Source organism: Aegilops tauschii, chromosome 5 (genome assembly GCF_002575655.3).
Source record: "Aegilops tauschii subsp. strangulata cultivar AL8/78 chromosome 5, Aet v6.0, whole genome shotgun sequence".
Lineage (NCBI taxonomy): Eukaryota > Viridiplantae > Streptophyta > Magnoliopsida > Poales > Poaceae > Aegilops > Aegilops tauschii.
Window position 1 is genome coordinate 445,347,487 of NC_053039.3, and position 25,143 is coordinate 445,372,629.

General features: G+C 47.2%; 3 protein-coding genes across 3 annotated transcripts; all 3 read left to right on the forward strand.

Annotated features, from left to right (window-relative positions):
• The first annotated feature begins 461 nt into the window (after positions 1-461).
• Positions 462-5,809, forward strand: LOC109761741 (putrescine hydroxycinnamoyltransferase-like). Its single transcript, XM_073498085.1, has one exon. It carries the CDS (start codon positions 614-616, stop codon positions 1,937-1,939), a length of 1,326 nt encoding a protein of 441 aa, XP_073354186.1. The 5' UTR covers positions 462-613; the 3' UTR covers positions 1,940-5,809.
• Positions 5,810-9,379: 3,570 nt separating this feature from the next.
• Positions 9,380-14,782, forward strand: LOC109761739 (putrescine hydroxycinnamoyltransferase-like). Its single transcript, XM_073498086.1, has one exon. The coding sequence runs from the start codon at positions 9,593-9,595 to the stop codon at positions 10,910-10,912; it is 1,320 nt and encodes a 439-aa protein (XP_073354187.1). The 5' UTR covers positions 9,380-9,592; the 3' UTR covers positions 10,913-14,782.
• A 3,570-nt stretch (positions 14,783-18,352) lies between these two features.
• LOC123494193 (putrescine hydroxycinnamoyltransferase-like) lies at positions 18,353-23,755 on the forward strand. The gene has a single exon (XM_073498087.1). It carries the CDS (start codon positions 18,566-18,568, stop codon positions 19,883-19,885), a length of 1,320 nt encoding a protein of 439 aa, XP_073354188.1. The 5' UTR covers positions 18,353-18,565; the 3' UTR covers positions 19,886-23,755.
• The last annotated feature ends 1,388 nt before the right edge of the window (positions 23,756-25,143 follow it).

Below are 25,143 nucleotides of genomic sequence, written 5' to 3' on the forward strand. Positions count from 1 at the left end.
ACTCTTTTTTTAATGCGGGAATATAGCATTACACTACGTATATACTCCCAGTAAGTTGTCCCGTTCTGCAGAAGACGTCAATGTATGTGCAGCTGTACACTGCACGTAATATAGTTTATACAGTGACAAAGTGAGACGAGGTACACGGCGCAACTGACCGTGTCGATGTGTTAGTCGGTGACCACGACACTCTCCGATAGATAATTACCGTGTCATGATAAATTACCGTGTCAAGATCCGACGGAAATAAAAGCTGTACTGCGCCGCACAACAGGACCCCGTCCCCATGCCATGATTGGTTAAGCCAATAACACCAAGAGGTTACATACATGTACAAGCCCACCGACTATGGCAACGATCGGCTAAACCACCTACCCCATTCCCGTTCCCGCGCTGCCTATTTATACCGCGCTCCGGACATGTAAGCAGAGCAGTGCCAGTGTCTGCTTGCGCCTCATCGATCAATCGATCGCCTTCTTCCTCCATCTTAAGTGCACTGCCGATATCTAGAATTCTAGATCGAGCACTCAAGACATCAACAATAAAACCATATACACATCGATCATACAGTAAACAAGGAGTGAACTAGTACCTTTCTAGCTAGCCGGTGATCATGGAGGTGAAGGTGCTGAGCTCCAAGATCGTCAAGCCGCAGTACGCCGAGGGCACGGCGCGGCCGGACACCACGAAGCACGTGCCGTCCTCGGTGTTCGACAAGGTCACCTACCACATCCAGATGGCCATCATCTACGCCTTCCAAGCGCCGGCGCCCTCCACCGAGGACATAGAGTGCGGCCTCGCCCAAGTGCTGGCCGTGTACCGCCTCTTCGCCGGCCAGGTCCGAGCTGGCCCGGACGGCGTGCCTGGGGTGCTGCTCAACGACCACGGCGCGCGGCTCGTCGAGGCGCGCGTGGACGGGGCCACACTGGTCGAGTTCGCGCCTCCGAAGCCGTCGCCTGTCGTGTTGCAGCTGCACCCGGACCTGGAGGGCGACGTGGAGGAGGTGGTGCAGGTGCAACTCACGCGGTTCGCGTGCGGCTCGCTGGCCGTCGGGTTCGCGGCCAACCATGCCGTTGCTGACGGCCACGCCACCAGCGACTTCCTCGTCGCGTGGGGCCGCGCCGCCCGAGGGCTGGACATCTCCGGCCCGTCGCCGACGCCACCGCCGCACAACCATCCCGATCTCTTCCCGCCGCGCGACCCGCCAGTCGTCAACTTCGAGCACCGCGGCGTCGAGTACTACCGGCCGTCGCCCAGCAACCCCAAGCAGGGCGAGGGCGGACACCACGGCGCTGACAACGTGGTCATCCACAAAGCGCACTTCACCAAGGACTTCATCGCCGGGCTGCGCGCCAAGGCTTCGGAGGGGCGCGGCCGGCCGTTCAGCCGGTTCGAGACCACGCTCGCGCACCTGTGGCGCACCATGACGCGCGCGCGCGACCTGAGCCCCGAAGAGACCTCCACCATCCGCATCTCCGTGGACGGGCGGCGGCGCCTTTCCGCCCCGCCGGGCTACTTCGGCAACCTGGTACTTTGGGCGTTCCCCCGGTCCACGGTAGGGGACCTGCTCAGCCGGCCGCTGAAGCACGCGGCGCAGACGATCCACGACGCGGTGGCCCGTCTCGACGGCGCCTACTTCCAGTCGCTGGTGGACTTCGCGAGCTCGGGCGCCGTGGAGCGGGAGGGGCTGGAGACGACGGCGATGCTAAAGGACGTGCTGTGCCCAGACCTGGAGGTGGACAGCTGGCTGACGTTCCCGTTCTACGATCTGGACTTCGGCGCCGGCAGCCCGAGCTATTTCATGCCGTCCTACTTCCCCACGGAGGGGATGCTGTTCCTGATTCCGTCCTACCTCGGCGACGGCAGCGTCGACGCTTTCGTCCCCGTCTTCCAGCACAACCTCGACGCCTTCAAGCAGTGCTGCTACTCCATGGACTAAAGATGAACTAATTAAGCTATACGATCATCGAGTAATTAAAACCGCCGATCATATCGCTTGCATTTGCGTGCATGCATGCATGCAAGTAGTACAGTATTCTTCATCTCCGTGTATCGATTGTATCCCTACATATGTGTATATGGTGTACATGCATGTAATACGTAATGGTGTACATTTTGCTTCATTTTCGGACTTGTTTGTTTGTTTATTTTTATACTTTTGCGACTATTGTTTGCACAGACGATTATGGACGGGTTTTAATTCCTCCCTCCATTCCATAATATAAGTACGTTTTGACACTACAGTAGTGTCAAAAATGTTCTTATATTATGGGACGGAGGGAGTAGTAATTAAGTAGAGTAGTAGTATGTTTGCTTGTGTTGTCGGATGCTGTGGCGTAGTAGTGGGAATCAAATCTCTTGATAGATTTTTTAGTATGATTTGACTTTTTTGCTTTGCAATAGTAGGTACTCCCTCTCTAAGGCATGTACAATGATACTATTTTATGAGTGCCACGTAGGATAAATGCTGAGATGAAGTAGAGAGAAATCATAAGAAGAGGCTTGTTTTCTCTTATTTAAGAGATGATCTCTTAACACAATATGTCTCATCATGTTTTTAGGAATAGCTAGTTATTAAAGATAGGATTAATAGATAATTATTGTAGACATGATTTATTGGCATATCTAAATTACATGCAAGGTTTAAAATAAGGTTATCTTATCACCTATTGTACATGGCCCTAAAACGTTTTAGATCACTGGGACGGCTTAAAATAAGGTTGTCTTGTCACCCATTGTGCATGCCCGTAAGACGTTCTACATAACAAGAAATCATGGTCCGATTTTCTTATCTTCTCTTGCTTGAGCTGGAACAGAGGATAATCTAGATTCCTGGAGCGGCAATACAGTAGTATTTTCTATTTTCTCCTTGTTCAATCAAATTGAAGAAGCTTGAATGCTCCAAGCTTTGTCCTTCATGAAAATTCTCTGGCCCTGACATTTCAAATGTGAATCCTTGCCGCTTAGTTTGTAGGTTGTTCTTAGGGGAGTGTAGAAGGATGGAGAGGAGATTGGTGGAATTGATAATATTGTTTGAGCCTCGTGGGCATATATACATGACCGTTTTGTAGTACAAGAAAAACTAGAACAAATCCTAGTCTACCCTATGTTTTCTAAATAACCACGATAATCAACATCCCCACAGTTACAACGATAGCGACGCAGACGTAAAAATCGATGCATCACGGAAGTCGTGGCTGGAGTGGAAACCGATGTGGTTGCTCAAGCAAGGCGGTAGCCCTTTGTGTCTTTGCCGAGGTAGCCGAGTGCGTACAGTGGTGTAGCCATGGTCGAGGTAACCGTGCGAGGGACATCGTGGTCAATGTGGAGTTGGGGTGGCCAGTGTCGAGGTAGTCGCCGTGGAGCCGTGGGCGCGAAGCGCCGAGTTAGTCATGGGCGCAGTGGTGCATTGAGAAGAAGAAGGTGTGGATCTTGTGCCGTGGTGCTACAACCCGAAGGGGTGATGTAGCGGCAGCACACGGGTCGGGGCGACGACGTAGTCCTTGGGGCGATGACGTGGACCGCGCGCCGCAACGCTACGACCCAAAGAGGTGACTCAGCGGTAGCGCACGGGTCGGTTTAAGGGATGGCCTTGAGGCAGTGGCATGGACCGCGCGTCCGCGGCGCTATGGCTTAAAGGGGCATCGTAGTGGCAGTGTGTGGGTCAGTGCAACAATGCGGAGAACTACGAAGTGGCGGACTACAAACGGCCAAGTAATTGGAATCATCTGAAGCTCTTGAGCCGGCACATGGGTCTGTCTTGCATACTCTAGCATCCGTCACACTTACGTCCAATATCTTTCATGTCAGTATGAGCAGTAAGCCATAAAAAAACTGTGCCTGAAGGCTTTCGCAACCAAAAACCGTGCTCAATGACAATAAGGAATTTGGTAGACCAGTTCGCCCTTTTGCAAAAGGACCACGTCTGGTTGAAGGGTTTGTGATTGAACGCAGAAGATAAACTCTCTTCGCCCTATTCTCGTGCCGAACCTTTACATGCTTCTTCTTCGAGAACCACAATTACTCTTGGTCTCTAAAGAACTTGACACCTAACCATCTAGACAATTCGCAGCTCTGAAGAGTAATAGGCAGAGTGTACATGACTTAGATTCGAGTGATGCTAAACCACTATCTAATTTTTTGGCTCTGGGGTTTTTCTCTCGGTGAATTTTAAACTCAAATCACTCAGGAGAGGGGGTGCTCACACAATCTTCTCGGAATCTCACAGGGAGCATCCAACGGACAAAGTTGGTGCGGGGTGGCTATTGATAGCCGCAACTTTCCCTGATGTGAAATGACTAAATTGAACACGCGGACCAGCCAATGACCGAACGACACATTTCTAACGCTCGGAATTTGAGCACAACGGTAACATTCCTTGCGGAGCAAGAAATGCTAACTCATCGGTCCAAAAGATATCTCCTTCAGCGTTAAAGAGATTTCTCTCAACTCACATTGGATTCGGATTTAGCACCAGCGAACCGTAAGCCTCAAACACTATACCCCTCCTAATAGTATGGTATTACTATAACTCAAGAAAGAGAAAGATAAACTACAAAACAAATACTACGTCTTCGCTTCGTCTTCAAACATCTCAGCTGCAGTCAATGTCTTCGAACACACCAAACCAATTGCTTTACGCTAACAATTTGGGGGTGTCACTTTCGACAGGCATAATCTTCGGTGATAATCTTCGCTGCCATGCAGGAGATTATCTTTGGAGTTTATATCAAACTTCTCATGACTTCAGAGACTTAACACTCTGTGTGCACTAACAAACACATTAGTCCCACACTATTTATGACAACAGTCCCCAAAACATAAGGAGGCAAATTATTACACCTACATACCCGTACCCTACCCATGACATAACGGGTAGGGTATGGGTACTACTCATGTGTATAAAAGTGTGCCCATACTCTGCACATGCGGGTACGGTATCCGCGGGGTACCCGTGGGTAAACTTTTCATCCTTACTCCCATGCCCCCTTCCCCGCACCACATGCGAAACCACTTGCCCATGTCATCTACAGTAGGCACGCAAATCTGCCCCACCTTGCTCGAACCACCGCCTTCGATGTGCCTTCACCGCCTAGGGCACTCCTCTATAACTTGCCAGGCTTCGTCGCCGGTGATCTCTTTGCACCCAGTGGACCAAAACCCGTCAAGCCACTGACTCGCCTCCGTGTCGCTCCCAGGGAGCCCATGCCGGGGGACGCCTGCTTGCCCCTGGGGCTTGTCTAGTCTCAGCAGAAATGGGATGACTTGAAATTGACAAATAGCAAAACTAGATTAAAATAAGCATGCACTTTCCTAGTTTCCATTTGGTATGAACATGAATTCATGTATGACCCGTTCACATCTAGCTTGGTCAGGGGTCAATACATATATAAGTTGGCGATTTCCTTCTGTATATTTTATTAATTTCACGCGCTTGCCTAGGGAAAATCTCCGGAAAAGAGAAATTCTTCTTGAGAAAAGAGAAATGTGCTACTACCTCTGTCTAGGTGAATAAGTCATTCGCGTAGTTCTAGGTCATCGATTTGAAGAATTAAATATGTGTTATATGTCATGAAAAATATATCACTAGATTTCTACACGGATGTAGTTTTTAAATATATATTTTTATCACATATAATACATATTTAGATAGTTAAATCGTCGACTTAGAACTATGCGAATGACTTATTCACCTAGACGGAGGTAGTACTACCTGTTGGGAGTCTCCCATTCTGAGTCGGGGTAGTAGCTAGTTTTATTCAGAAGATGACATTCTCACCATAATAATTCAATCAGACATTTATATAACTACATACAGTGTCTCCCGCAAAAAAAAAACCTATATACAATACAGTGTCAGGTCGTGGCTTTCAAGTCTTTAGCAATGTTTTGTCTTGGCCTGCAATGGAGCGGCGTGGAGGCACCCCTCCCGCCTCGTGTTTTACACTCGCACTTGCGCCCGCGGTTTGTTGGCTAAAGTTGCGTGGTGGATCACAAATCGGATTCTTGGGTGCTGAGCTGAGCTATCGATCGAGACCCAAGGGTGCGTATACCTGTTCGGGTCGCCGAACGCAACGTCATCTCGGCGAGTTTCCGCCACAGAAGCGATGGTAAAAACGTGGTTGAGCGCGACAGCGCTGCCTCCCATATCCCCCAAGGGTGTTAATATCCCACCTACACCCAGCACGTCCCATGCATAGCGTAGCGAACGTTTGGTTTCGGTGTCACACGAACGCGTGCAAGGGCGCTGGAACCCGACCCCGTCTCTGTAGGCCACCAATGGCTCCATGGCTCGTTATTCCTTTTTATTTTTCGGAAAACCCAAGCTCGTTGCATGGAAATGGTTTTTTTAACACAGTATACGCAAGCGCTCATACATATGCGCATACACTCACCCTATAAACGCACACACGCATACCCTACCCCTATGAGCACCTTCGAGAGACTTAGTCGGCATATCATCTTGAGATTTACGAAGTCACCGTAGGCGCCTCGTCGTTGACGGGAACGTCTCCTCCCACTAAAAGCGCATCGCCGAAAATCCTGAAATAAATTCAGAAATATTACGAGCACGAGGACTTGAACCCTGATGGGCTAGGAATACCACTGTCTCTCTAACCATCCAATCACAGGTTGGTTTGCTTGCACGGAAATGGTTGATGTAAAGGATCGAAAGTGTTGGATCCCTACATGCAACAGAGTACATAATCGAGGTACACTCAGTTTTTTTTTCCGACAAACTCGGAATTTTTCTTTAAACCCGATGAATGAGTAGGTTTATTATCCTGTTTCATCACCAAACAAATGGATGGTTGTATGATTTAAAAAAGTTATATCTCTATCAAAAACACATCATACTAGTATTCTATTTACAGAAGGCGATGCTTGTAACGTCGGCTCCGATAAGCTGCTAACAAAGAGGGGCTTCTCTCGGAGGCGGACGTTTGGTCCATGGCGACATATGTCCCCGGTATCCACAGCGTGCGAAGAGGCTTTGCGATCAGTAGCTAAAGTAGTGAATAAGGAAATCGGGCAGACATCTGAGGAGATAAAACGCGTTATACACTACTGCAACAGTGTTGTACAGTCAGGAGTACAGGCTAGAACAGAATCTTGTACAGTGTATTGAAGCAATCCATTCTGAGACTAATAAATGCCACTCTTCTGAAACACGTTTGGTCCTGTTCCAAGCTGGCTACTGTCAGAGTCCTGTCTCCTGGAAATATGGACGTTGGTAATATAAACTGAACTTCTAAACTTATGTCAATTTTTCTTAATTTTTTTAAATATGTTTCGGTGGCTAAATTATGCGGGTTTTTTATATTAAACGATCTTAGTCTCACGCATGGTATTCTTGGCTTGGTTAAGCACAAGTCCGTGAAAACAACGAAGGCATGACGAAAATAAATAATGTAGTAATAATAAATAAGAAAGGGATGGGTGACACGTTGGTTTTCTTTTGTTCCACCAAAAAAATCATTAAAGTTACTCCAACAAAATTATTTTGTTACCCCAAAGGTATTTGGATATATACATGTATATTTTGAAAAATAAATACTCAAATATCAAAAAATTGTTCGTTTACAACTTTTTTTGACATAAACTTGACCTTTTTCGTACTCGTATAAATAGTTTTAGGAAGAAAAAAAACTTCCGTTGATTTTAGTGCAAAAAAAAATATCAAGGACAAAAGGTGTGAATACTAACCTGTATATAGTGTTGAATTTGTTTTGTTCCACCAAAAATATCTTGAAAGTTATTCCACAAAAAAAATGTTGTTATTCAAATTTTTTTGGTCATATATATTTAAAAAAATGGAGATTCAAATATCCAAAAAAATCATTTAAAGTGTATGTACATCTGATATGGGAACTTTTGTAGTAACTAAGAAAAAAGTCAAAAAAATCTGAAACTTTTTTGGAAATAAACTTGATCTTCTTTTGTACTCGTATAAAAAGTTTTGTGATGGAAAAACTCCCATCGACATCAGAGAAAAAAAAATCAAAAAATCCAGTACAAAAAGTGTGAATGTTAACTTTTGTATCGTGTTAATTTTACATTGTTCCACCAAGAATATCATGAAAGTTATTCCACAAAATTTTTTTATCTTATTCCAAAAGTTTTTGAATATACGTTGTTTGAAATATAAATATTCAAATATCCGGAAAAAAATTGTGGTGCGTAAGTTGTACAGTGATGGCTCCAGATATTTACCAATTTCAATTTTGATGTAGTAAAACATGTGTGGTTGTATCCAAAAGGTGATACGGTGTTAGTAAACAACGATTGGTGAATAAGTCGTCTGATACATGTGGCAAGTAATTATGCACCAGAGATGTAATTAAATTACTTCGTTCAGGAGTTTGAAAAAATTATCGCAAGTGTGAAAACAGATGTAGCGTGTACCAGCGAAAAGCACCTGTGTGTCAGGGAGAGTTGGCCGGCTAGTAGCAGGTGTGATCAATGCGCTTGCACGGCCGAGCAGAGCGGTACAGGTCTGAGGGCATCTAATACGAACATAAATGATCCAGAGAAAGAAAAAATACTAATAGGCAGGTGGGAGATCAGGGCTGAGTGAATGGTGAGATTCCGGGGACAGATGTCCCCGTGAACCATTGGTATTTCCCGGCTTCTCCCTCCATATATATGGCTACCCCGTTGCACCCTGGAAGGCGGGATGGTGTAACTTTTCGGTGTAGTAGCCGGTCAGGATGGTGTAACTTTCTAGTGTTATATACTCCATAATGTTACCTGGCAAGCGGTCGTCGGGAAAACCCCTTAGCAAATGCCCCATACGTCACACGATCAAGATTTGACGATGAAAAATTGGACTAGAATAAACAAACGCCATGGTTTTGCAAAATGCCAGCCCAAAGACACTTACATATTATTAAAAAAATCCTATAATTCAACTAAAAAAAATCTTGTACTTACCTAGAAGGACTCACGGATCTAAATATCACCGTGTAGATCCTATAGGATTACTTTTTTTTAATGCGGGAATATAGCATTACTCTACGTATATACTCCCAGTAAGTTGTCCCGTTCTGCAGAAGACGTCAATGTATGTGCAGCTGTACACTGCACGTAATATAGTTTATACAGTGACAAAGTGAGACGAGGTACACGGCGCAACTGACCGTGTCGATGTGTTAGTCGGTGACCACGACACTCTCCGATTGCTTAATTGCCGTGTCGTGATTAATTACTGTGTCAAGATCCCACGGAAATAAGCTACTGCGCCGCACAACAGGACCCCGTCCCCATGCCATGATTGGTTAAGCCAATAACACCAAGAGGTTACATACATGTACAAGCCCACCGACTATGGCAACGATCGGCTAAACCACCTACCCCATTCCCGTTCCCGCGCTGCCTATTTATACCGCGCTCCGGACATGTAAGCAGAGCAGTGCCAGCGTCTGCTTGCGCCTCATCGATCAATCGATCGCCTTCTTCCTCCATCTTAAGTGCACTGCCGGTATCTAGAATTCTAGATCGAGCACTCAAGACATCAACAATAAAACCATATACACATCGATCATACAGTAAACAAGGAGTGAACTAGTACCTTTCTAGCTAGCCGGTGATCATGGAGGTGAAGGTGCTGAGCTCCAAGATCGTCAAGCCGCAGTACGCCGAGGGCACGGCGCGGCCGGACACCACGGAGCACGTGCCGTCCTCGGTGTTCGACAAGGTCACCTACCACATCCAGATGGCCATCATCTACGCCTTCCAAGCGCCGGCGCCCTCCACCGAGGACATAGAGCGCGGCCTCGCCCAAGTGCTGGGCGTGTACCGCCTCTTCGCCGGCCAGGTCCGAGCTGGCCCGGACGGCGCGCCTGGGGTGCTGCTCAACGACCACGGCGCGCGGCTCGTCGAGGCGCGTGTGGACGGGGCCACACTGGTCGAGTTCGCGCCTCCGAAGCCGTCGCCTGTCGTGTTGCAGCTGCACCCGGACCTGGAGGGCGACGTGGAGGAGGTGGTGCAGGTGCAGCTCACGCGGTTCGCGTGCGGCTCGCTGGCCGTCGGTTTCACGGCCAACCATGCCGTTGCTGACGGCCACGCCACCAGCGATTTCCTCGTCGCGTGGGGCCGCGCCGCGCGAGGGCTGGACATCTCCGCCCCGTCGCCGCCGCCCCACAACCACCTTGACCTCTTCCGGCCGCGCGACCCGCCCGTCGTCGATTTTGAGCACCGGGGCGTCGAATACTACCGGCCGACGACCAGCAACCCCAAGCAGGGCGAGGGCGGACACCACGGCGCTGACAACGTGGTCATCCACAAAGCGCACTTCACCAAGGACTTCATCGCCGGGCTGCGCGCCAAGGCTTCGGAGGGGCGCGGCCGGCCGTTCAGCCGGTTCGAGACCACGCTCGCGCACCTGTGGCGCACCATGACGCGCGCGCGCGACCTGAGCCCCGAAGAGACCTCCACCATCCGCATCTCCGTGGACGGGCGGCGGCGCCTTTCCGCCCCGCCGGGCTACTTCGGCAACCTGGTACTTTGGGCGTTCCCCCGGTCCACGGTAGGGGACCTGCTCAGCCGGCCGCTGAAGCACGCGGCGCAGACGATCCACGACGCGGTGGCCCGTCTCGACGGCGCCTACTTCCAGTCGCTGGTGGACTTCGCGAGCTCGGGCGCCGTGGAGCGGGAGGGGCTGGAGACGACGGCGATGCTAAAGGACGTGCTGTGCCCAGACCTGGAGGTGGACAGCTGGCTGACGTTCCCGTTCTACGATCTGGACTTCGGCGCCGGCAGCCCGAGCTATTTCATGCCGTCCTACTTCCCCACGGAGGGGATGCTGTTCCTGATTCCGTCCTACCTCGGCGACGGCAGCGTCGACGCTTTCGTCCCCGTCTTCCAGCACAACCTCGACGCCTTCAAGCAGTGCTGCTACTCCATGGACTAAAGATGAACTAATTAAGCTATACGATCATCGAGTAATTAAAACCGCCGATCATATCGCTTGCATTTGCGTGCATGCATGCATGCAAGTAGTACAGTATTCTTCATCTCCGTGTATCGATTGTATCCCTACATATGTGTATATGGTGTACATGCATGTAATACGTAATGGTGTACATTTTGCTTCATTTTCGGACTTGTTTGTTTGTTTATTTTTATACTTTTGCGACTATTGTTTGCACAGACGATTATGGACGGGTTTTAATTCCTCCCTCCATTCCATAATATAAGTACGTTTTGACACTACAGTAGTGTCAAAAATGTTCTTATATTATGGGACGGAGGGAGTAGTAATTAAGTAGAGTAGTAGTATGTTTGCTTGTGTTGTCGGATGCTGTGGCGTAGTAGTGGGAATCAAATCTCTTGATAGGTTTTTTAGTATGATTTGACTTTTTTGCTTTGCAATAGTAGGTACTCCCTCTCTAAGGCATGTACAATGATACTATTTTATGAGTGCCACGTAGGATAAATGCTGAGATGAAGTAGAGAGAAATCATAAGAAGAGGCTTGTTTTCTCTTATTTAAGAGATGATCTCTTAACACAATATGTCTCATCATGTTTTTAGGAATAGCTAGTTATTAAAGATAGGATTAATAGATAATTATTGTAGACATGATTTATTGGCATATCTAAATTACATGCAAGGTTTAAAATAAGGTTATCTTATCACCTATTGTACATGGCCCTAAAACGTTTTAGATCACTGGGACGGCTTAAAATAAGGTTGTCTTGTCACCCATTGTGCATGCCCGTAAGACGTTCTACATAACAAGAAATCATGGTCCGATTTTCTTATCTTCTCTTGCTTGAGCTGGAACAGAGGATAATCTAGATTCCTGGAGCGGCAATACAGTAGTATTTTCTATTTTCTCCTTGTTCAATCAAATTGAAGAAGCTTGAATGCTCCAAGCTTTGTCCTTCATGAAAATTCTCTGGCCCTGACATTTCAAATGTGAATCCTTGCCGCTTAGTTTGTAGGTTGTTCTTAGGGGAGTGTAGAAGGATGGAGAGGAGATTGGTGGAATTGATAATATTGTTTGAGCCTCGTGGGCATATATACATGACCGTTTTGTAGTACAAGAAAAACTAGAACAAATCCTAGTCTACCCTATGTTTTCTAAATAACCACGATAATCAACATCCCCACAGTTACAACGATAGCGACGCAGACGTAAAAATCGATGCATCACGGAAGTCGTGGCTGGAGTGGAAACCGATGTGGTTGCTCAAGCAAGGCGGTAGCCCTTTGTGTCTTTGCCGAGGTAGCCGAGTGCGTACAGTGGTGTAGCCATGGTCGAGGTAACCGTGCGAGGGACATCGTGGTCAATGTGGAGTTGGGGTGGCCAGTGTCGAGGTAGTCGCCGTGGAGCCGTGGGCGCGAAGCGCCGAGTTAGTCATGGGCGCAGTGGTGCATTGAGAAGAAGAAGGTGTGGATCTTGTGCCGTGGTGCTACAACCCGAAGGGGTGATGTAGCGGCAGCACACGGGTCGGGGCGACGACGTAGTCCTTGGGGCGATGACGTGGACCGCGCGCCGCAACGCTACGACCCAAAGAGGTGACTCAGCGGTAGCGCACGGGTCGGTTTAAGGGATGGCCTTGAGGCAGTGGCATGGACCGCGCGTCCGCGGCGCTATGGCTTAAAGGGGCATCGTAGTGGCAGTGTGTGGGTCAGTGCAACAATGCGGAGAACTACGAAGTGGCGGACTACAAACGGCCAAGTAATTGGAATCATCTGAAGCTCTTGAGCCGGCACATGGGTCTGTCTTGCATACTCTAGCATCCGTCACACTTACGTCCAATATCTTTCATGTCAGTATGAGCAGTAAGCCATAAAAAAACTGTGCCTGAAGGCTTTCGCAACCAAAAACCGTGCTCAATGACAATAAGGAATTTGGTAGACCAGTTCGCCCTTTTGCAAAAGGACCACGTCTGGTTGAAGGGTTTGTGATTGAACGCAGAAGATAAACTCTCTTCGCCCTATTCTCGTGCCGAACCTTTACATGCTTCTTCTTCGAGAACCACAATTACTCTTGGTCTCTAAAGAACTTGACACCTAACCATCTAGACAATTCGCAGCTCTGAAGAGTAATAGGCAGAGTGTACATGACTTAGATTCGAGTGATGCTAAACCACTATCTAATTTTTTGGCTCTGGGGTTTTTCTCTCGGTGAATTTTAAACTCAAATCACTCAGGAGAGGGGGTGCTCACACAATCTTCTCGGAATCTCACAGGGAGCATCCAACGGACAAAGTTGGTGCGGGGTGGCTATTGATAGCCGCAACTTTCCCTGATGTGAAATGACTAAATTGAACACGCGGACCAGCCAATGACCGAACGACACATTTCTAACGCTCGGAATTTGAGCACAACGGTAACATTCCTTGCGGAGCAAGAAATGCTAACTCATCGGTCCAAAAGATATCTCCTTCAGCGTTAAAGAGATTTCTCTCAACTCACATTGGATTCGGATTTAGCACCAGCGAACCGTAAGCCTCAAACACTATACCCCTCCTAATAGTATGGTATTACTATAACTCAAGAAAGAGAAAGATAAACTACAAAACAAATACTACGTCTTCGCTTCGTCTTCAAACATCTCAGCTGCAGTCAATGTCTTCGAACACACCAAACCAATTGCTTTACGCTAACAATTTGGGGGTGTCACTTTCGACAGGCATAATCTTCGGTGATAATCTTCGCTGCCATGCAGGAGATTATCTTTGGAGTTTATATCAAACTTCTCATGACTTCAGAGACTTAACACTCTGTGTGCACTAACAAACACATTAGTCCCACACTATTTATGACAACAGTCCCCAAAACATAAGGAGGCAAATTATTACACCTACATACCCGTACCCTACCCATGACATAACGGGTAGGGTATGGGTACTACTCATGTGTATAAAAGTGTGCCCATACTCTGCACATGCGGGTACGGTATCCGCGGGGTACCCGTGGGTAAACTTTTCATCCTTACTCCCATGCCCCCTTCCCCGCACCACATGCGAAACCACTTGCCCATGTCATCTACAGTAGGCACGCAAATCTGCCCCACCTTGCTCGAACCACCGCCTTCGATGTGCCTTCACCGCCTAGGGCACTCCTCTATAACTTGCCAGGCTTCGTCGCCGGTGATCTCTTTGCACCCAGTGGACCAAAACCCGTCAAGCCACTGACTCGCCTCCGTGTCGCTCCCAGGGAGCCCATGCCGGGGGACGCCTGCTTGCCCCTGGGGCTTGTCTAGTCTCAGCAGAAATGGGATGACTTGAAATTGACAAATAGCAAAACTAGATTAAAATAAGCATGCACTTTCCTAGTTTCCATTTGGTATGAACATGAATTCATGTATGACCCGTTCACATCTAGCTTGGTCAGGGGTCAATACATATATAAGTTGGCGATTTCCTTCTGTATATTTTATTAATTTCACGCGCTTGCCTAGGGAAAATCTCCGGAAAAGAGAAATTCTTCTTGAGAAAAGAGAAATGTGCTACTACCTCTGTCTAGGTGAATAAGTCATTCGCGTAGTTCTAGGTCATCGATTTGAAGAATTAAATATGTGTTATATGTCATGAAAAATATATCACTAGATTTCTACACGGATGTAGTTTTTAAATATATATTTTTATCACATATAATACATATTTAGATAGTTAAATCGTCGACTTAGAACTATGCGAATGACTTATTCACCTAGACGGAGGTAGTACTACCTGTTGGGAGTCTCCCATTCTGAGTCGGGGTAGTAGCTAGTTTTATTCAGAAGATGACATTCTCACCATAATAATTCAATCAGACATTTATATAACTACATACAGTGTCTCCCGCAAAAAAAAAACCTATATACAATACAGTGTCAGGTCGTGGCTTTCAAGTCTTTAGCAATGTTTTGTCTTGGCCTGCAATGGAGCGGCGTGGAGGCACCCCTCCCGCCTCGTGTTTTACACTCGCACTTGCGCCCGCGGTTTGTTGGCTAAAGTTGCGTGGTGGATCACAAATCGGATTCTTGGGTGCTGAGCTGAGCTATCGATCGAGACCCAAGGGTGCGTATACCTGTTCGGGTCGCCGAACGCAACGTCATCTCGGCGAGTTTCCGCCACAGAAGCGATGGTAAAAACGTGGTTGAGCGCGACAGCGCTGCCTCCCATATCCCCCAAGGGTGTTAATATCCCACCTACACCCAGCACGTCCCATGCATAGCGTAGCGAACGTTTGGTTTCGGTGTCACACGAACGCGTGCAAGGGCGCTGGAACCCGACCCCGTCTCTGTAGGCCACCAATGGCTCCATGGCTCGTTATTCCTTTTTATTTTTCGGAAAACCCAAGCTCGTTGCATGGAAATGGTTTTTTTAACACAGTATACGCAAGCGCTCATACATATGCGCATACACTCACCCTATAAACGCACACACGCATACCCTACCCCTATGAGCACCTTCGAGAGACTTAGTCGGCATATCATCTTGAGATTTACGAAGTCACCGTAGGCGCCTCGTCGTTGACGGGAACGTCTCCTCCCACTAAAAGCGCATCGCCGAAAATCCTGAAATAAATTCAGAAATATTACGAGCACGAGGACTTGAACCCTGATGGGCTAGGAATACCACTGTCTCTCTAACCATCCAATCACAGGTTGGTTTGCTTGCACGGAAATGGTTGATGTAAAGGATCGAAAGTGTTGGATCCCTACATGCAACAGAGTACATAATCGAGGTACACTCAGTTTTTTTTTCCGACAAACTCGGAATTTTTCTTTAAACCCGATGAATGAGTAGGTTTATTATCCTGTTTCATCACCAAACAAATGGATGGTTGTATGATTTAAAAAAGTTATATCTCTATCAAAAACACATCATACTAGTATTCTATTTACAGAAGGCGATGCTTGTAACGTCGGCTCCGATAAGCTGCTAACAAAGAGGGGCTTCTCTCGGAGGCGGACGTTTGGTCCATGGCGACATATGTCCCCGGTATCCACAGCGTGCGAAGAGGCTTTGCGATCAGTAGCTAAAGTAGTGAATAAGGAAATCGGGCAGACATCTGAGGAGATAAAACGCGTTATACACTACTGCAACAGTGTTGTACAGTCAGGAGTACAGGCTAGAACAGAATCTTGTACAGTGTATTGAAGCAATCCATTCTGAGACTAATAAATGCCACTCTTCTGAAACACGTTTGGTCCTGTTCCAAGCTGGCTACTGTCAGAGTCCTGTCTCCTGGAAATATGGACGTTGGTAATATAAACTGAACTTCTAAACTTATGTCAATTTTTCTTAATTTTTTTAAATATGTTTCGGTGGCTAAATTATGCGGGTTTTTTATATTAAACGATCTTAGTCTCACGCATGGTATTCTTGGCTTGGTTAAGCACAAGTCCGTGAAAACAACGAAGGCATGACGAAAATAAATAATGTAGTAATAATAAATAAGAAAGGGATGGGTGACACGTTGGTTTTCTTTTGTTCCACCAAAAAAATCATTAAAGTTACTCCAACAAAATTATTTTGTTACCCCAAAGGTATTTGGATATATACATGTATATTTTGAAAAATAAATACTCAAATATCAAAAAATTGTTCGTTTACAACTTTTTTTGACATAAACTTGACCTTTTTCGTACTCGTATAAATAGTTTTAGGAAGAAAAAAAACTTCCGTTGATTTTAGTGCAAAAAAAAATATCAAGGACAAAAGGTGTGAATACTAACCTGTATATAGTGTTGAATTTGTTTTGTTCCACCAAAAATATCTTGAAAGTTATTCCACAAAAAAAATGTTGTTATTCAAATTTTTTTGGTCATATATATTTAAAAAAATGGAGATTCAAATATCCAAAAAAATCATTTAAAGTGTATGTACATCTGATATGGGAACTTTTGTAGTAACTAAGAAAAAAGTCAAAAAAATCTGAAACTTTTTTGGAAATAAACTTGATCTTCTTTTGTACTCGTATAAAAAGTTTTGTGATGGAAAAACTCCCATCGACATCAGAGAAAAAAAAATCAAAAAATCCAGTACAAAAAGTGTGAATGTTAACTTTTGTATCGTGTTAATTTTACATTGTTCCACCAAGAATATCATGAAAGTTATTCCACAAAATTTTTTTATCTTATTCCAAAAGTTTTTGAATATACGTTGTTTGAAATATAAATATTCAAATATCCGGAAAAAAATTGTGGTGCGTAAGTTGTACAGTGATGGCTCCAGATATTTACCAATTTCAATTTTGATGTAGTAAAACATGTGTGGTTGTATCCAAAAGGTGATACGGTGTTAGTAAACAACGATTGGTGAATAAGTCGTCTGATACATGTGGCAAGTAATTATGCACCAGAGATGTAATTAAATTACTTCGTTCAGGAGTTTGAAAAAATTATCGCAAGTGTGAAAACAGATGTAGCGTGTACCAGCGAAAAGCACCTGTGTGTCAGGGAGAGTTGGCCGGCTAGTAGCAGGTGTGATCAATGCGCTTGCACGGCCGAGCAGAGCGGTACAGGTCTGAGGGCATCTAATACGAACATAAATGATCCAGAGAAAGAAAAAATACTAATAGGCAGGTGGGAGATCAGGGCTGAGTGAATGGTGAGATTCCGGGGACAGATGTCCCCGTGAACCATTGGTATTTCCCGGCTTCTCCCTCCATATATATGGCTACCCCGTTGCACCCTGGAAGGCGGGATGGTGTAACTTTTCGGTGTAGTAGCCGGTCAGGATGGTGTAACTTTCTAGTGTTATATACTCCATAATGTTACCTGGCAAGCGGTCGTCGGGAAAACCCCTTAGCAAATGCCCCATACGTCACACGATCAAGATTTGACGATGAAAAATTGGACTAGAATAAACAAACGCCATGGTTTTGCAAAATGCCAGCCCAAAGACACTTACATATTATTAAAAAAATCCTATAATTCAACTAAAAAAAATCTTGTACTTACCTAGAAGGACTCACGGATCTAAATATCACCGTGTAGATCCTATAGGATTACTTTTTTTTAATGCGGGAATATAGCATTACTCTACGTATATACTCCCAGTAAGTTGTCCCGTTCTGCAGAAGACGTCAATGTATGTGCAGCTGTACACTGCACGTAATATAGTTTATACAGTGACAAAGTGAGACGAGGTACACGGCGCAACTGACCGTGTCGATGTGTTAGTCGGTGACCACGACACTCTCCGATTGCTTAATTGCCGTGTCGTGATTAATTACTGTGTCAAGATCCCACGGAAATAAGCTACTGCGCCGCACAACAGGACCCCGTCCCCATGCCATGATTGGTTAAGCCAATAACACCAAGAGGTTACATACATGTACAAGCCCACCGACTATGGCAACGATCGGCTAAACCACCTACCCCATTCCCGTTCCCGCGCTGCCTATTTATACCGCGCTCCGGACATGTAAGCAGAGCAGTGCCAGCGTCTGCTTGCGCCTCATCGATCAATCGATCGCCTTCTTCCTCCATCTTAAGTGCACTGCCGGTATCTAGAATTCTAGATCGAGCACTCAAGACATCAACAATAAAACCATATACACATCGATCATACAGTAAACAAGGAGTGAACTAGTACCTTTCTAGCTAGCCGGTGATCATGGAGGTGAAGGTGCTGAGCTCCAAGATCGTCAAGCCGCAGTACGCCGAGGGCACGGCGCGGCCGGACACCACGGAGCACGTGCCGTCCTCGGTGTTCGACAAGGTCACCTACCACATCCAGATGGCCATCATCTACGCCTTCCAAGCGCCGGCGCCCTCCACCGAGGACATAGAGCGCGGCCTCGCCCAAGTGCTGGGCGTGTACCGCCTCTTCGCCGGCCAGGTCCGAGCTGGCCCGGACGGCGCGCCTGGGGTGCTGCTCAACGACCACGGCGCGCGGCTCGTCGAGGCGCGTGTGGACGGGGCCACACTGGTCGAGTTCGCGCCTCCGAAGCCGTCGCCTGTCGTGTTGCAGCTGCACCCGGACCTGGAGGGCGACGTGGAGGAGGTGGTGCAGGTGCAGCTCACGCGGTTCGCGTGCGGCTCGCTGGCCGTCGGTTTCACGGCCAACCATGCCGTTGCTGACGGCCACGCCACCAGCGATTTCCTCGTCGCGTGGGGCCGCGCCGCGCGAGGGCTGGACATCTCCGCCCCGTCGCCGCCGCCCCACAACCACCTTGACCTCTTCCGGCCGCGCGACCCGCCCGTCGTCGATTTTGAGCACCGGGGCGTCGAATACTACCGGCCGACGACCAGCAACCCCAAGCAGGGCGAGGGCGGACACCACGGCGCTGACAACGTGGTCATCCACAAAGCGCACTTCACCAAGGACTTCATCGCCGGGCTGCGCGCCAAGGCTTCGGAGGGGCGCGGCCGGCCGTTCAGCCGGTTCGAGACCACGCTCGCGCACCTGTGGCGCACCATGACGCGCGCGCGCGACCTGAGCCCCGAAGAGACCTCCACCATCCGCATCTCCGTGGACGGGCGGCGGCGCCTTTCCGCCCCGCCGGGCTACTTCGGCAACCTGGTACTTTGGGCGTTCCCCCGGTCCACGGTAGGGGACCTGCTCAGCCGGCCGCTGAAGCACGCGGCGCAGACGATCCACGACGCGGTGGCCCGTCTCGACGGCGCCTACTTCCAGTCGCTGGTGGACTTCGCGAGCTCGGGCGCCGTGGAGCGGGAGGGGCTGGAGACGACGGCGATGCTAAAGGACGTGCTGTGCCCAGACCTGGAGGTGGACAGCTGGCTGACGTTCCCGTTCTACGATCTGGACTTCGGCGCCGGCAGCCCGAGCTATTTCATGCCGTCCTACTTCCCCACGGAGGGGATGCTGTTCCTGATTCCGTCCTACCTCGGCGACGGCAGCGTCGACGCTTTCGTCCCCGTCTTCCAGCACAACCTCGACGCCTTCAAGCAGTGCTGCTACTCCATGGACTAAAGATGAACTAATTAAGCTATACGATCATCGAGTAATTAAAACCGCCGATCATATCGCTTGCATTTGCGTGCATGCATGCATGCAAGTAGTACAGTATTCTTCATCTCCGTGTATCGATTGTATCCCTACATATGTGTATATGGTGTACATGCATGTAATACGTAATGGTGTACATTTTGCTTCATTTTCGGACTTGTTTGTTTGTTTATTTTTATACTTTTGCGACTATTGTTTGCACAGACGATTATGGACGGGTTTTAATTCCTCCCTCCATTCCATAATATAAGTACGTTTTGACACTACAGTAGTGTCAAAAATGTTCTTATATTATGGGACGGAGGGAGTAGTAATTAAGTAGAGTAGTAGTATGTTTGCTTGTGTTGTCGGATGCTGTGGCGTAGTAGTGGGAATCAAATCTCTTGATAGGTTTTTTAGTATGATTTGACTTTTTTGCTTTGCAATAGTAGGTACTCCCTCTCTAAGGCATGTACAATGATACTATTTTATGAGTGCCACGTAGGATAAATGCTGAGATGAAGTAGAGAGAAATCATAAGAAGAGGCTTGTTTTCTCTTATTTAAGAGATGATCTCTTAACACAATATGTCTCATCATGTTTTTAGGAATAGCTAGTTATTAAAGATAGGATTAATAGATAATTATTGTAGACATGATTTATTGGCATATCTAAATTACATGCAAGGTTTAAAATAAGGTTATCTTATCACCTATTGTACATGGCCCTAAAACGTTTTAGATCACTGGGACGGCTTAAAATAAGGTTGTCTTGTCACCCATTGTGCATGCCCGTAAGACGTTCTACATAACAAGAAATCATGGTCCGATTTTCTTATCTTCTCTTGCTTGAGCTGGAACAGAGGATAATCTAGATTCCTGGAGCGGCAATACAGTAGTATTTTCTATTTTCTCCTTGTTCAATCAAATTGAAGAAGCTTGAATGCTCCAAGCTTTGTCCTTCATGAAAATTCTCTGGCCCTGACATTTCAAATGTGAATCCTTGCCGCTTAGTTTGTAGGTTGTTCTTAGGGGAGTGTAGAAGGATGGAGAGGAGATTGGTGGAATTGATAATATTGTTTGAGCCTCGTGGGCATATATACATGACCGTTTTGTAGTACAAGAAAAACTAGAACAAATCCTAGTCTACCCTATGTTTTCTAAATAACCACGATAATCAACATCCCCACAGTTACAACGATAGCGACGCAGACGTAAAAATCGATGCATCACGGAAGTCGTGGCTGGAGTGGAAACCGATGTGGTTGCTCAAGCAAGGCGGTAGCCCTTTGTGTCTTTGCCGAGGTAGCCGAGTGCGTACAGTGGTGTAGCCATGGTCGAGGTAACCGTGCGAGGGACATCGTGGTCAATGTGGAGTTGGGGTGGCCAGTGTCGAGGTAGTCGCCGTGGAGCCGTGGGCGCGAAGCGCCGAGTTAGTCATGGGCGCAGTGGTGCATTGAGAAGAAGAAGGTGTGGATCTTGTGCCGTGGTGCTACAACCCGAAGGGGTGATGTAGCGGCAGCACACGGGTCGGGGCGACGACGTAGTCCTTGGGGCGATGACGTGGACCGCGCGCCGCAACGCTACGACCCAAAGAGGTGACTCAGCGGTAGCGCACGGGTCGGTTTAAGGGATGGCCTTGAGGCAGTGGCATGGACCGCGCGTCCGCGGCGCTATGGCTTAAAGGGGCATCGTAGTGGCAGTGTGTGGGTCAGTGCAACAATGCGGAGAACTACGAAGTGGCGGACTACAAACGGCCAAGTAATTGGAATCATCTGAAGCTCTTGAGCCGGCACATGGGTCTGTCTTGCATACTCTAGCATCCGTCACACTTACGTCCAATATCTTTCATGTCAGTATGAGCAGTAAGCCATAAAAAAACTGTGCCTGAAGGCTTTCGCAACCAAAAACCGTGCTCAATGACAATAAGGAATTTGGTAGACCAGTTCGCCCTTTTGCAAAAGGACCACGTCTGGTTGAAGGGTTTGTGATTGAACGCAGAAGATAAACTCTCTTCGCCCTATTCTCGTGCCGAACCTTTACATGCTTCTTCTTCGAGAACCACAATTACTCTTGGTCTCTAAAGAACTTGACACCTAACCATCTAGACAATTCGCAGCTCTGAAGAGTAATAGGCAGAGTGTACATGACTTAGATTCGAGTGATGCTAAACCACTATCTAATTTTTTGGCTCTGGGGTTTTTCTCTCGGTGAATTTTAAACTCAAATCACTCAGGAGAGGGGGTGCTCACACAATCTTCTCGGAATCTCACAGGGAGCATCCAACGGACAAAGTTGGTGCGGGGTGGCTATTGATAGCCGCAACTTTCCCTGATGTGAAATGACTAAATTGAACACGCGGACCAGCCAATGACCGAACGACACATTTCTAACGCTCGGAATTTGAGCACAACGGTAACATTCCTTGCGGAGCAAGAAATGCTAACTCATCGGTCCAAAAGATATCTCCTTCAGCGTTAAAGAGATTTCTCTCAACTCACATTGGATTCGGATTTAGCACCAGCGAACCGTAAGCCTCAAACACTATACCCCTCCTAATAGTATGGTATTACTATAACTCAAGAAAGAGAAAGATAAACTACAAAACAAATACTACGTCTTCGCTTCGTCTTCAAACATCTCAGCTGCAGTCAATGTCTTCGAACACACCAAACCAATTGCTTTACGCTAACAATTTGGGGGTGTCACTTTCGACAGGCATAATCTTCGGTGATAATCTTCGCTGCCATGCAGGAGATTATCTTTGGAGTTTATATCAAACTTCTCATGACTTCAGAGACTTAACACTCTGTGTGCACTAACAAACACATTAGTCCCACACTATTTATGACAACAGTCCCCAAAACATAAGGAGGCAAATTATTACACCTACATACCCGTACCCTACCCATGACATAACGGGTAGGGTATGGGTACTACTCATGTGTATAAAAGTGTGCCCATACTCTGCACATGCGGGTACGGTATCCGCGGGGTACCCGTGGGTAAACTTTTCATCCTTACTCCCATGCCCCCTTCCCCGCACCACATGCGAAACCACTTGCCCATGTCATCTACAGTAGGCACGCAAATCTGCCCCACCTTGCTCGAACCACCGCCTTCGATGTGCCTTCACCGCCTAGGGCACTCCTCTATAACTTGCCAGGCTTCGTCGCCGGTGATCTCTTTGCACCCAGTGGACCAAAACCCGTCAAGCCACTGACTCGCCTCCGTGTCGCTCCCAGGGAGCCCATGCCGGGGGACGCCTGCTTGCCCCTGGGGCTTGTCTAGTCTCAGCAGAAATGGGATGACTTGAAATTGACAAATAGCAAAACTAGATTAAAATAAGCATGCACTTTCCTAGTTTCCATTTGGTATGAACATGAATTCATGTATGACCCGTTCACATCTAGCTTGGTCAGGGGTCAATACATATATAAGTTGGCGATTTCCTTCTGTATATTTTATTAATTTCACGCGCTTGCCTAGGGAAAATCTCCGGAAAAGAGAAATTCTTCTTGAGAAAAGAGAAATGTGCTACTACCTCTGTCTAGGTGAATAAGTCATTCGCGTAGTTCTAGGTCATCGATTTGAAGAATTAAATATGTGTTATATGTCATGAAAAATATATCACTAGATTTCTACACGGATGTAGTTTTTAAATATATATTTTTATCACATATAATACATATTTAGATAGTTAAATCGTCGACTTAGAACTATGCGAATGACTTATTCACCTAGACGGAGGTAGTACTACCTGTTGGGAGTCTCCCATTCTGAGTCGGGGTAGTAGCTAGTTTTATTCAGAAGATGACATTCTCACCATAATAATTCAATCAGACATTTATATAACTACATACAGTGTCTCCCGCAAAAAAAAAACCTATATACAATACAGTGTCAGGTCGTGGCTTTCAAGTCTTTAGCAATGTTTTGTCTTGGCCTGCAATGGAGCGGCGTGGAGGCACCCCTCCCGCCTCGTGTTTTACACTCGCACTTGCGCCCGCGGTTTGTTGGCTAAAGTTGCGTGGTGGATCACAAATCGGATTCTTGGGTGCTGAGCTGAGCTATCGATCGAGACCCAAGGGTGCGTATACCTGTTCGGGTCGCCGAACGCAACGTCATCTCGGCGAGTTTCCGCCACAGAAGCGATGGTAAAAACGTGGTTGAGCGCGACAGCGCTGCCTCCCATATCCCCCAAGGGTGTTAATATCCCACCTACACCCAGCACGTCCCATGCATAGCGTAGCGAACGTTTGGTTTCGGTGTCACACGAACGCGTGCAAGGGCGCTGGAACCCGACCCCGTCTCTGTAGGCCACCAATGGCTCCATGGCTCGTTATTCCTTTTTATTTTTCGGAAAACCCAAGCTCGTTGCATGGAAATGGTTTTTTTAACACAGTATACGCAAGCGCTCATACATATGCGCATACACTCACCCTATAAACGCACACACGCATACCCTACCCCTATGAGCACCTTCGAGAGACTTAGTCGGCATATCATCTTGAGATTTACGAAGTCACCGTAGGCGCCTCGTCGTTGACGGGAACGTCTCCTCCCACTAAAAGCGCATCGCCGAAAATCCTGAAATAAATTCAGAAATATTACGAGCACGAGGACTTGAACCCTGATGGGCTAGGAATACCACTGTCTCTCTAACCATCCAATCACAGGTTGGTTTGCTTGCACGGAAATGGTTGATGTAAAGGATCGAAAGTGTTGGATCCCTACATGCAACAGAGTACATAATCGAGGTACACTCAGTTTTTTTTTCCGACAAACTCGGAATTTTTCTTTAAACCCGATGAATGAGTAGGTTTATTATCCTGTTTCATCACCAAACAAATGGATGGTTGTATGATTTAAAAAAGTTATATCTCTATCAAAAACACATCATACTAGTATTCTATTTACAGAAGGCGATGCTTGTAACGTCGGCTCCGATAAGCTGCTAACAAAGAGGGGCTTCTCTCGGAGGCGGACGTTTGGTCCATGGCGACATATGTCCCCGGTATCCACAGCGTGCGAAGAGGCTTTGCGATCAGTAGCTAAAGTAGTGAATAAGGAAATCGGGCAGACATCTGAGGAGATAAAACGCGTTATACACTACTGCAACAGTGTTGTACAGTCAGGAGTACAGGCTAGAACAGAATCTTGTACAGTGTATTGAAGCAATCCATTCTGAGACTAATAAATGCCACTCTTCTGAAACACGTTTGGTCCTGTTCCAAGCTGGCT